The sequence below is a fragment of the Terrapene carolina genome, unplaced genomic scaffold, assembly GCF_002925995.2.
Source record: "Terrapene carolina triunguis isolate 2854851 unplaced genomic scaffold, T_m_triunguis-2.0 Scaffold30451, whole genome shotgun sequence".
In the NCBI taxonomy this organism is placed as follows: Eukaryota; Metazoa; Chordata; order Testudines; family Emydidae; genus Terrapene; species Terrapene triunguis.
Window position 1 is genome coordinate 1 of NW_020694802.1, and position 12,242 is coordinate 12,242.

General features: G+C 62.6%; 1 protein-coding gene across 1 annotated transcript; it reads right to left on the reverse strand.

The window, feature by feature from the left end:
• Positions 1-331: 331 nt before the first annotated feature.
• LOC113409172 (sodium/hydrogen exchanger 5-like) lies at positions 332-11,796 on the reverse strand (the record flags this gene model as incomplete). Its single annotated transcript, XM_026662806.2, has 6 exons — positions 11,638-11,796; positions 7,650-7,870; positions 7,243-7,445; positions 3,513-3,602; positions 3,283-3,353; positions 332-461 (listed from the first exon to the last, which is right to left on the reverse strand). Coding segments are annotated over exons 1-6 (762 nt in total), but the record flags the coding sequence as incomplete, so codon positions are not given.
• Between the last annotated feature and the right edge of the window lie 446 nt (positions 11,797-12,242).

Here is a 12,242-nt window from a genome sequence, read left to right on the forward strand (position 1 = left end):
GGGGGGGCAGCACTCGGGGAGTCCCACTGGCCCCGCTTTCTACCCCTGGCCCCAGGCTCGCAGGGGCTCCCAGCTGTCCCTAGGGGACCTGCTCTGGCCCGACAAGCTGTGACTGCCACGGCCCTGGCGGGGGTGGGCTGCCAGCACGGGAGGACTGGCTGGCCTGGGAGCCGGGGCAGAGCTGGTCCCTGTGCTGGTGGGGAAGTGCCCCCAGCAGGGTCGGTTCATCCAGGAGAGCTGCAGGGGTCAGGCCCCGCCGTTCCCCAGCGGAGCGGCGATCTAGCTGCCGCCAGGCAGGGCGTGCGGTAGCTGCTGGGGGCTGCGCCGGTACCTGATCCACAAAGCTGATGGCATCGCGGATATTCAGCTTGCAGTAAACATCCCAGATTTCGTCTTTGAGCCGATAGGCCGATTTCCGCATCAGGAGCTGGCTCAGGTACCTCTTGTCGAACTGCTCCCATCTGGCACAAGAGGGAGGAAGAGGTGGTGAGCTCCCGTGTGCAGGACGGCAGCCCCCTCGCCCCGGCGCACCTGGGATCCCAGCCGAAGGGGCAGGTTAACAAGGCGTCTCCTCTAACGTTCTGCCACATTCCCTGGAGACAGGTCCAGCAGCAATCGAGCGGCGATTCCCAGTGGCGTGGGGGCGAGACTATTCCATGGGGGTGGGGCGAGGGCAGCCCCGGCAGTCGCTGGCACGAGGAAGCAGCTATGCAGCCGCTGGGGGAGGAAGATCTGGCCACTAGCGCACGAAGCTGGCCAGGAGCGGCCCCACTGTGCTGAGAGAACCACGGCTCCATATGGCAGCCAGGGGGCCGAGGGGCGGGAGGGCAGAGAGAGCATCCTGGGGGGGGGGGCGGGCGGCAGGAGGGGACCCCGCAGGGACTGCGGCGGGTGGGCGAGTGGGGCAGGGCAGGCTCTCCCGACCTGGAACCCCCCCCAATCAGGAAATGGACTCAGGGCTGTGGTGCCTCATGGGAGCTGTAGCTCCAGAACCCTCGTGCCCCACGTCATCCAGGGGGCTCGTGCCTGGCTGGACTCCACCTGCCATGGAGCCTCGTGGTCTCTCCCCGTGCCCAAGCGCCACGGCACATCGTGGACTCTCACAGAGCATGGCAGAGGCCCAAGACTGGCATGAGGGTGCACGCCATACGCTTTCTAAAAATATGTTTAGAAGTGTGACTAGGATGTAACTGGAATATGCTTCATGCCAAAGGTCTCTTGTAAGGTATCATTACAAAGTTTATAATCTACTGAATGTGGTCATCCTATTTGTATAAATGTACCACTCGTGTATCTGAAACTAGAAATATGAAATAGAACTCTGAGGGCCTATTGTAATGATGCAAAGCGTGGGCCATTAATGGTGGTTTAGACTCTTGATGGCTCCCATTGACTAGGACGAGTGACTGTAAGTGGCTGTTTACCTGCACACCTGTCTGTACCTGTGGGCCAGCCTGTGGGTAATGAAAAATGGGGTCTTACAGTGACATGTGACCATGTCACCTGACACTGGAATCCGTCTTAAACCTGGTGCTTTTCCATTTAGAAGGGGGGTGGGGACCCAGAGAGACAAAGGATTCCCGCCTTGTGTCAAAGCTATAAAAGGGGGTGGAGCAGGACAAGGGGGTTCCAGTCATGAGAAAACCCCTAGTTTCCACCTAAGATGCCTGCTGGAACTAACAAGGACTGTACCGGGGAAAGGATTGGGCCCAGACTAGGAAGGAATCTAGTCTGTGAAAGAAGCTTATTGGAACATCTCTGAGGGAGAGATATTACCCGTAATCAGTTTCTTAATGTATTAGGCTTAGACTTCCGTGTTTTGTTTTATTTTGCTTGGTAATTTACTTTGTTCTGTCTGATATTACTTGGAACCGTTTAAATCCTACTTTTTATACTTCATAAAATCACTTTTGTTTATTAGTAAACCCAGAGTAAGTGATTAATACCTGGGGGAGCAAACAGCTGTGCATCTCTCTCTATCAGGGTTATAGAGAACGAACAATGTATGAGTTTACCCTGTATATGCTTTATACAGAGTAAAACGGATTTATTTGGGGTTTGGATCCCATTGGGAGCTGGGTGTCTGGGTGCTGGAGACAGGTGACCTGCTGAGCAGTTTTTGGTTAAAGCCTGAAGCTTTGGGGGCGTAGACCTGACGCTGGGTCTGTGCTGCAGCCGGCTAGCGTGTCTGGTTTAACAAGGCAGGGCTCTGGAGTCCCAAGCTGGCAGGGAAAACGGGCTCAGAGGCACTTTCAGCACATCAGGTGACAGTCCCAAGGGGGGTCTCTGTGACTGAACCCATCACAACTGGCCCTTCCCACCGGCCGGGCCTGGCGCTGAGCAGGGGCTGAGAGAGGAGGGCACCATGGATTTAAAAGTGTGCTGAGCAAGCCCATCTTGCATCTTCCTGGCCCCAAGGTCACAGTGCAAGAAGCCGGGAGGTATGGGCGGGTGTCGGGGTTGGGGGGGCAGGGTTGAGGCTGGGACCACGGTGGGTGGAGAGATGAGGAAGTTGGGAGTTGGGGCGGGGAGAGAAGGTGGTTGGAGCTGGGGTGATGAAGAGGTCGGGACTAGGGCAGGGTGGGTAGAGAGGCAGTTCGGGGTCAGGTTCAGAGCGGATGGGCAGATGAGGGGGTCGGTGTTGGGGTGGGGATGGGTGGGGCGATGAGGGTGTCAGAGGTTGGAGCAGGGGTGGGGTGGTCGGGGCGATGAGGGTGTCGGGATGGGGGTGGGGAGTTGAGGTTGGCAGGCGTTGGGGTGGGGGTGGTTGGGGGGGATGAGGGTGTCACGGTTGTGTGGGGAGAGGAGGAGGTTGGTGTGGGGGTGGGCAGAGTGATGAAGAGGTCGGGGCTAGGGCGGGGTGGGCAGAGAGGCAGTTCGGGGTCAGGGTGACATGCCACATGAGGGGGCCGGGGTGGGAGGAGGCGAGCCCCCCGGGCAGGCGCTGTTGGCTCTCGGGATGCGATCACAGGGACCGGAAGGCCCGAGACCTGCTGGGCTGCACTGTTCCCCTCAGTCCCAGGGAGCAGGGCCGTGGCGGGGCCCTGGGGCAGAGAGCAGCACTGGGCCGGCCTGCCTCCCACCAGCCTCACGTTGCCCCTCTCAAGCCTGCAGAGCGAGGGGTCCCCACTCAGTGCCCCACAACTGGCACGTTGCTATGTGCATGGGCCCAGGGAACACACAGGGCCAGAGCGCGACGGGGGAGGCAGCCGTGGCGGGGGGGGGGGGGGGGCAGGAGCGGGCGAGGGGGGGCAGAGGCCTCCAGCACACGTGGGCACTCACCTGTCTCGCCAGTAACGGTAACCATGGTGACCGACCACATCCTCCACCGCTGCCAGAATGTGGTCAAAGGCCTTGGAAAGAGAAAACACAGTGAGTGAGTGCTGGGGGGGTCCGAACTGGCGCCCCATCCCTGCTGGAAATTGCCCCTGCCAAAAGGAGAGCTGGGGCAGGGCCCGTGGCACGCAGGGCTGGGGAGATGCCGGCCGTCCCGGCTTGGCCCCACTACCTACATGCTCGTGCAGTTCCTCGTTCAGCGTCGGCTTGTGATGGTCGCTCCGCTTCACCTTCAGCCACTTCACCAGCGGCTTGATGGTCAGACCCTGAAACGGCAGAGCAAGGCTCCGTGGGCACCGAGCCAGCCCCAATTCCCCTCAGCCTGGGCGGCATCTACCTTGGGCCTTTGCCACTCCACTCTCCCCTCCTCTGAGCGCTTCCCTGGGGGAGCCCGCCGAGCCATCCGCCCAAGTACACAGGCAGACGCGGCTGCTGGGCCAAGATGCAGCACAAGAAAGGAGGTGCTGCCCCAAGGCCTTGGCACCAGGAGACACGTGCCTACAGCGTACCAGGGCCTCGATGCCTCTCGCATGCCGGTGTCAATCAGAAGTGGCTCCGGTGCCATCCAAGTGACACTGGGGGCAGGGAGAGGCGAATTGGGCCGTATGGCGGGGCAGAGACCTCAGTATGGGCTGATGTGCTGAGCTCCTTCAGAAGCTGCCTGCTATAAGCAAAGCTGACAGATGCCTGGTTTCTCGGGCAGGGACGAAGCCCTTGTTAGAGCGGCTGCCGGAGCAGAGCAGGGGAGGGGACGCTTGGGACCGGCAGCCCCCAGCCAGGCGGTTAGCTACCAGCCGGCGCGGTGAACCACCCAGTCATTCAAAATCCCGGAGAAGTGCAGAGGAAGCAGAGACCAGGGCACAATGCTCGAGGCAAGGGAAGGGGAAACCCCCGCATGGCTAGACATTATGGAACAACACATGCTGGGGCTAAATCCACCCCTGGGGCAATTCCAGCAAAGGCAGCGGAGTCACACCGGGGTGGGCTTGACCCACTGACGTCAAGGCGATGGGGACCGGTCTCCGCAGGAATCACAGAACCGCGGCAGTGAGCAGCGCGGGTTTACAAAGCACACAAGTCTCGCCAGCCAGGCTCGGTTGCTGGCTTTGGGGCGGGGCTGTCGGAGTTCCGTACTCGTGTTTCACGAGAGCGAGTGAGAACGTGCCTCACTGAACGCTACCCGTACACCATCTCTATTGTCACGGCTAGGACAACCTGTGGCTGAAGATGTACAGCACCTGGCACTGTGGGGTCTAAGCTCAGACAACACTTAGGATGCAGCCTATGAATTCAGCACCAGAGGGCTTCCCCTCTGCCTTCCTCCAGGGGGCGGGAGGCTCCATCCTGCCCTGAGGCGGCTGGTTCTGCAGCATCTGTTGTATTGCATGCTGGAGAGCACCGGTGCCCCATGCCCGTGTCCAGAAGCAGAATGCAGCAGGGGGCTCCCGTCTCCCAGAGGGACTGGCCGCCAAGGACTGGCAGAGTAAAGACCTCCAGCCTCAGAAACTTGCCAGATTTCCAGAGATGCCTCAGCACCTGTCGAGGGGTGGGAGTCACCCCAGTCGGACCATGCGCCTGGCTCAGGGGAGGGACACAGCCTTGCGGACCCCAGCACTGAACACAGCAGCTCACAACAGCCTCTTCTGTGAGCTCCTTGGTCCTTGAGTCTCCGCAGTGCCAGCCCCTCAGGCTCACACATGACGGGGACAGCTAGGGCCCTGCCTGGAGGACATGGCAAACTCAAGAGGCAACAACCGCTGCGGTTCTGGGGCAGAAGAGAGGCTGCTCCCGGGTCCCTTCCTGCCTGGGCTGAGGCAGCAGCTTCTTTGCAGAGCTGACAGCCCGGGGGCTCCTCCAAGCCCCAGGGCCCGCGGGGGAGAGCCCTGAAGCTGGAGGATTTACCTGCCTTCCAAGGCTCTTTGGTGACTGTTCTAACAGGCCCGTCTCATTATCCATATGAAGGGCCAGTCTCCCTGTGGAGCCTGCTAAGATCTTGGGCTTAGCAACTTCCTGTGGCAGTGAGTTCCACAGGCCAATGGTGCACTGTGGGGAAGCGTTTAGCTCAGTTAGGGATTTGCGGCCATGCCGGTCCAATGCCCTTGCCCCTGTTCCCTGTGTGTGACACGGTGGGGAGCCAAGGCAGCAAGGGGGAGGCTACACCCACAAAGGCTGTTTCATCCCATCTACTTCTTGCCTAGCACAGAGTTTCTTCTGCCTGCCGCGTGCCCAGTCTCCTCAAGAGACGGGATCCCTGGGGGCAGGCGCTGCCTTTAACTGGAGGGGGAGCAGGTGGGCTGCCCCCGTGCGGCGTTCAGGAGACTGTAGGGCTCACACCCGGCCTGGCACCGCTGGGGGGGGGCACAGGGCAGCCCAGGGCAGGGCACACCCAGCCTGGCACCGCTGGGGGGGGGCACAGAGCAGCACACACCTGGCCTGGCACACCCGGGGCGGGCACAGAGCAGCGCAGGTCAGGGCACACCTGGCCTGGCACGGCCGGGGAGGGGCACAGAGCAGCCCAAGGCAGGGCACACCCGGCCTGGCACATCCGGCGGGCAGAGAGCAGCCCAGGGCAGGGCATACACACGGCCTGGCCAGGGACTTCGCCTCGCCAGCATTTTCGCGAGGTCACAGTGCCACCTAGTGGCCACGCCTGAGTCTCTGCCTGGGGACAGTGGGGGAGAAGCCCAGGGCCCATGTTGCTGTGTCTGCACGTGCAGGCGGATGGGCTCTGGTCTGGCCTGCTCACAACTAACCCAAACAACCTCACACGCGTGTGCCGGCGGCACCCGCCTGTGCTGCAGGGTCTGACACCCGACTCCAAGGCCCAGGCCTGAGCAGACCCACCCACAGCCGGAGAATGAGGGCCGCTCACTAGTACTCACGAGCAGCACAAGGGGAGGCACCGCTGGCACCGTGAGCACTGCTGCCCACCGACCGTCTGGGCGGACGGCGGGGCCCCGGGGCCTCGCCCTGCGCTGCACGGACCAGAGCCTGCGCAGGGAAAGCAGACGGGGCCCTGGCCAGCAGGGGGGCCGGGACTCACAGGTGCAGCTCTCCACTCCCCTCCTGCCCCCAGCTCTCTGCAGGCTCTGCCTGGCAGGGCCGTGTGGCCCGGAGCTGCCCTGAAGGGGCAGGGGCAGGAAGGGGCTCTGTCTGGCGGGGGGGGTCAGCACTTCCAGGGGGTAGCCTCCCCCCTCGCAGTCTCTGCCAACGTCCCCAGCAGCAAGAAATCCCCCTGGCGAATGTAGGGAGTCCTGCTGCTAATACTGGGGGGGAGGGGCGGCGGGGGGGCTAAGAAAACAGTCCCCCATTGGCAACCCTGCCTGGCAACCTTGGAGCAGCTTCTCCTTAGGCTGAACTGGGTGTAAGTGCCAGGCCTCAGGAGCAGAGCGAGGGGGGAAACACGGGGGGGGGGGGGGCAGGCGCCAGCCAGCCAGCTCCCCCTTTAGCAGCCGAATGCCTTTTGCTCCCTCTCCTGCTGCCCCCTGGCTCTGCGCCCCAGGGCTAGTGCGTGTGCCCAGCCTGCGTGCCGGGACCAGCGAGAGGAGCCGGCTGGTGCCAGGCAGAGCAGGCGGGAGGGGAGCTCCCAGCCCCGTCTCTCTAAGGCATGTTTTGTCTAAGAGGGAGAAGCAGCTGCCCCACTCAGAGAACTGCTCTGGGCCCTGCGATGCCCCAGAGGGGGCAGGGCTGTCTGCCCATATCCCAGCAGCCCCCTGCTCCGGTCCTCGGAGTCCTGGAGTGCGACCTCCAGCCTCCTCCACCCCAGCCTCGTACCTCCCCATGAGCTGCCTCCGATGCCAGCCCCCTGCAGCCGGGCAGGAGCACCACAGCTAGCCCTGCTCTCCGGCACAGAGCCACCCTGGAGGTCTGGTGTGGTTGGGGACGGCCGGGCCCTGCCTTGCTGACCTGCACGAGGACGGTGAAGAAGACCACCACGATGGTCGTTGCCACGAAGTAGTCCTTGGCTCGCACTTTGTCTCCGTCCAGCAGGATGACCAGGGCAAAGGCGACGGCCCCCCGCAGGCCCCCGTACGACATCACCACCTGGTCGATGCGGTCCAGCGGCGTGAGGCGGAAGCGGTTGAGCACCCAGGTCTGGAGGATGACACCTAGGGGCGAAGGGGAGGGATGCGGATGAGGGCCTGGCCCGGGTGCGTGCTCTGCAGGATGCAGCCGGGGCCAGGGCTCTTACAAACCCTCTGCAAGCGCCCCCCGGTCCTATCCCTGGCAGATTGCCCCACATCCCGGGGACCTGACAGCCCCCAGCCAGGGGCTGAGAGCTGCAGACAGCACAGGACAGGAGAGCGACTGACCCACGGCCCGGAAGAGCAGGATGAAGAGCAGGGTGCCCAGCACCAGCGCCGTGTCCCACGCCCACTTGGAGGTGTCCACGGCGGAGATGCCCAGGAACATGAAGATGACGGTCTCGGAGCTGCTGGCCAGCGTTTTCATGGTGTACTTGACAGTGGTGCGGGATTTCCGGGAGATGTTGGCTTCCACATATTTCTTACAGCAGATCCCACAGAAGGTGACCCTAGAGGACGGCAAGAGCTCGGGATAGACACGGGCAGGGCCATGCTGCCCCTGGACACAGCTGCCCCCTCCCCACTCCCTTTGCACTGGCCGGCGAGTGCCAGGGGCCCTGGATGCTCACTGTGACGAAGTGGGACTGTTCTTAATGTTTCCTCTGAATACTGTGTAGGTGCCTCAGTTTCCCCTATGCATTTCTTAAGTCTCCAGTGTGCATAAATGTTGTATCCTAGCAACAAATGGCCAGGGCCCTTCCCCCCCCCGTGCAAGGGAATTACTAAAGGTGAACAAAGAGATCAGGTGACCTCCTGGCCTGGGAAAGAGACAAAGGCCAGAAAGGAGGGGCTGGAGGGGGTTTCAGTTGGGAGCTGGCTGGGGACTAGGAGTTAGGGCAGACAGGGGTGTCTGGCTCGCTGGGCTCCAGAATGGACCCGGCGGAGGGGTCCTGTTCGCTGGACCTACAAGCTCTGTTTTAGACCGTGTTCCTGTCGTCTAATAAACCTCTGTTTTACTGGCTGGCTGAGAGTCACGTCTGACTGCGAAGTGGGGGTGCGGGACCCTCTGGCTTCCCCAGGACCCCGCCTGGGCGGACTCACTATGGGAAGCGCACGGAGGGGCATATGCTGAATGCTCCAAGGAGAGACCCAGGAGGTGAAGCCGTGTGAGCTTCTTGCCCTGAAGACAGTCTGCTCCAAGGGAGAGGAAGCTCCCCAAAGTCCTGACTGGCTTTGTGGGGAGCAGTTCCAGAGCATCGCCCGGGACTCCGTGACACTCACCACAGTGGGACCCACCTCTCCCGGGTCCCCCGCCCGCTGCTCTCACTCAGCTGAGCCAGAGGGGCCGAGTCTGCGTGTGCAGCAGGGGAACCAGCCCTTCCCCACTGGGCGGCCCCAGACGTCGCTCGGGCGGTGCTCCCGCCCCATGTGGCATCCTGCAGAGCCCTGTGCCATGTGATAGTCACGCCTGTCTCATGTCCAGCTCCAAGGTGCTGCTGTCCGGCATCGTGTGGCTGCCCACGTGCCCCGGCAGACAAAGGCCCGGCCACGGGATCTAGAGACAGGGCATACAGCACCTGCAGCGTGTCACAGACAGCGTCAGCGACTCACCAGGCGCCCGGTGCAGAGCTCAGAGGCCCACACCCAGAGAGAAGGACAGCAGAGCCCACCAGCACACCAGGGTTCGCAAACTGCCCGTGGTTCTCCACATACCGTGCGCCAGGCGCGCCAGCTACTGCGGCTGCTCTGCCCTCTGGGCTCTGAGAATGGACAGAGTCAGCCTCACCCACCACCACCCTCTGCCCGCCCCCAGCTGCTGGAGCTCCAGCCTCAGGCCCTAAAGCCAGGCTGGGCAGAACTGGCTTCTTCCTAAAGCCCCTCTGCTTCCCCCGGAGCACTGCCTGCCCTCTCCTGCCCTGCCCCAGGGAGAGCCCCTCCGAGCCCCCGAAGGGCCAACTCTTCAGTGGCAGCTACAAACGGCCCTTCCTCATTCAGTCGCAGCTTTCTCCAGGCTCTGCCAGGGCCCTTACGTGGTTCTCCCTACGTGTGGCCTGGGCCCTGGAGTTCCTGCTCACGGCCAGTGACTGAACAAAGCGAGAGGGAAGTGGCTGGATCAGACCCTGGGGCACTTGGCTCCAGGATGTTCCCTGACATGGGCTGGGCAGAGACCGCCGTACACGGAGCCCCTCGCGGATGGCAGCACCCCGGGCAGTGCCTCCGACAGGCAGGTCTCTGGGTCCAGGGAGGTTCCATTTGGTCTGAGCTGGTCAATCCGGGCGCAGAACGTCTCCGAGCGAGCCCGGACACCAGCTGTCTCTGCAATGCACCAGTCACTGCCTTGGGCTGCTCGTTGAAACGCCGCCGGGGGGTCAATCCGCCCAGGGACGGAGCTTTCCCGGGGCAGCATCCGGGCAATTTACCCGCAGACAGGAACAGCGTCAGCACCTCTCAGCAGCTCCCGTCTGGCCCCGGCTGTCTGCCCTTGCCCTGACGTCCCTCCCCCACAGCCTCTCCTCTGTCCCGCTGGGGAGGCGCTGAGAGGCTCCCAGAGGGGGAGGGGGGAGCCTGCCACTATGGGGCGGGGGAGGGGGGGAAGCTTTGTCCCAATGCTGCCATCTCTGCTCCTTCAGCCGAGTCCCCGGGAAAGGCCCTTTCCCGAGTGACAGGAATCTAGCTGCTGAACCTACAAAATCAAACCAGTCTGGCCTCAGAACCCACCCGGCAACCAGGAGATCACAGTAATGACGTATGCGATCCAACGCCCGGCTCCAGGGCACCGGCTTTGCAGCCCATGTGTAGCAGCAGCTCCTGGGGAGAACGGGCCGGGCACCCCCAGCTCAGTTCCTAGGAAAGGGCCCCAGCGACTCGAGCGGGGCCGGGGCGTCTCAGATGGAGCACGCGGGGTCCGGGAGTGAGGCGGAGACACTGAATGCAAAGGGAGCCTGGAAGTCCCACCATCTCCTCTCGCTGTCTCAGGCCAGGCCGACAGCAAGAACTGAACCACGGCCCCCTACGGGGTGGGGGGTCCCACGCAAAGCAGTTGTTGCTGCCCCTTTCGGCACAGGCTGGGGTGTGGGGAGAGGTGCCATCTGGAATTCGACCAGGGTGACTATTTCCTTGCCACTGACTGATCCATTTACAATCTCGTGGGCCTCCTTGGCGGGAGCCGGGAGGTTTTGTGGTGATGGGAGGGGGCTGAAGTTTCTTTGCTCCTGCTGGTTGGTGTGTCAGAACTAGAGCAAGCTCAGCTCAAGGTTTTCGAGGTTCGGGGCCTCGGGGGGAGAGCGCTGAGCGCTGGTAGCGGAGCAGCCAGGGCCTGGAGACGGTCAGCACCTTGGGTGGGAAAGCTAGTGAGGAGTGGCGGAGATCAGCTCGGTGGGGGCGACGCCTGGAGATCCCCTCACAAGCAATTAACCCGTCTATTGGGTGACTGGGTCAGTGCCATTGTCTGGCCTGGCTGAGCGGGTGGCACAGGACGGAGTTAACCCTTAGTGCTCCAGAGAGCTGGGCCCACTCCAACAATCAACAGAGATCCAGGATATTCACAGCGCTCAGACTCTGCCCCGCTCTTCACACGAGACCTTAGACGGAGAGCTCAGAGGCTGCAGGTCATGGCGAGGGAGGAAGGGTCACTGGGGTCTGGGCCAGGGCAGCGGGGTGGGGGGGCAGGAGGCGGCTCAGGCTTTGTCTGTCAATGGTGTTAAAATAAAACTGCAAAAACCTCCCCCCTCCTCCCAGCACAAGAATCTCATTTGTCACTGGGGCCCCTGGACTGACTCCGCCGCTGCGAAAATCTCCATCCCGCCCCAGTGCTCAGAGACCCCTCCCCCACCCATGGCACTGGGGCTCCTCCAGCCCCCCACAGCTGCTGTGCAGGGACCTCTGCCTGGCTCTGGAAGGGGCTCAGCTGGGGGCTGTGCATCGCCTGGCACAACTGCACCTGCAAGTTGGGATTGAGGAGCACTGTGAACAGGGTGAGGTTTAGTGTCGGGATTCAGGTGCACCAAGGTTTGGAGGGGGCCACGAGTCAGAGCTGAGAAATACCATGAATAGAGCGGGCTGCGGGGGGATGGAGGAATGACGTGAAGGGGAGGGGGCTGGGGATGGAGGAGCGAGGTGAAGGGGAGGGCAGGGGCTGCGGGAACCTGCTCCCATAAGGATGCGCCGTGCCCACCCCACGGGGCCCAGCATCCCTCTCGCACAGGCCAGGGGAGGCCGGCTCTCGCCCGGGGAAGAGCCTGGCGAGGGCTGCGTGCGCCAAGCGCGCGGTACTCACGCGAGGATGGAGGAGAGCGAGACCATCTCAGCGGCGAGGTACGCCATGTACGCCAGCAGGAAGACGAAGAGCGGCTCGATGATGCGCACGCGCTTGGTGAACCTGGTGATCAGCGCCAGCAGGAAGGCGAAGAGCAGCCCCACGGCCGCCCCCCCGAGGCTCACCACGAAGAAGGAAGCTGGGGGCACAAGAGCAGAGCCCCATGGAGTGAGTCTTGCTGGCTGCAGCCTTGGCAGAGGGCAGCTTGTACCTACCACCAGAGGGAGCCCGGAGACCTGCCCGCAGAGCCTGCCTTTGGAGAGGCCTCTACTGAGGACGGCTGCACCCCAAAAGCAGAGAACCCGGCTAACTGCAAAGGTCGGGATGCGCTGCACAGGGGCTGCTCGCTCTTCCTTACTGACAAATATGGGGATATACCTATCTCATAGAGCTGGAAGGGACGAGAGGTCATCGAGTCCAGCCCCCTGCCTTCACTAGCAGGCCCAAGTACTGATTTTGCCCCAGATCCCTAAGTGGCCCCCTCAAGGATTAAACTCACAACACTGGGTTTGGCAGGCTCAAACCACTGACCCTGCTCTGCCCCCTTCCCCAAGGCCCTGCCCTCG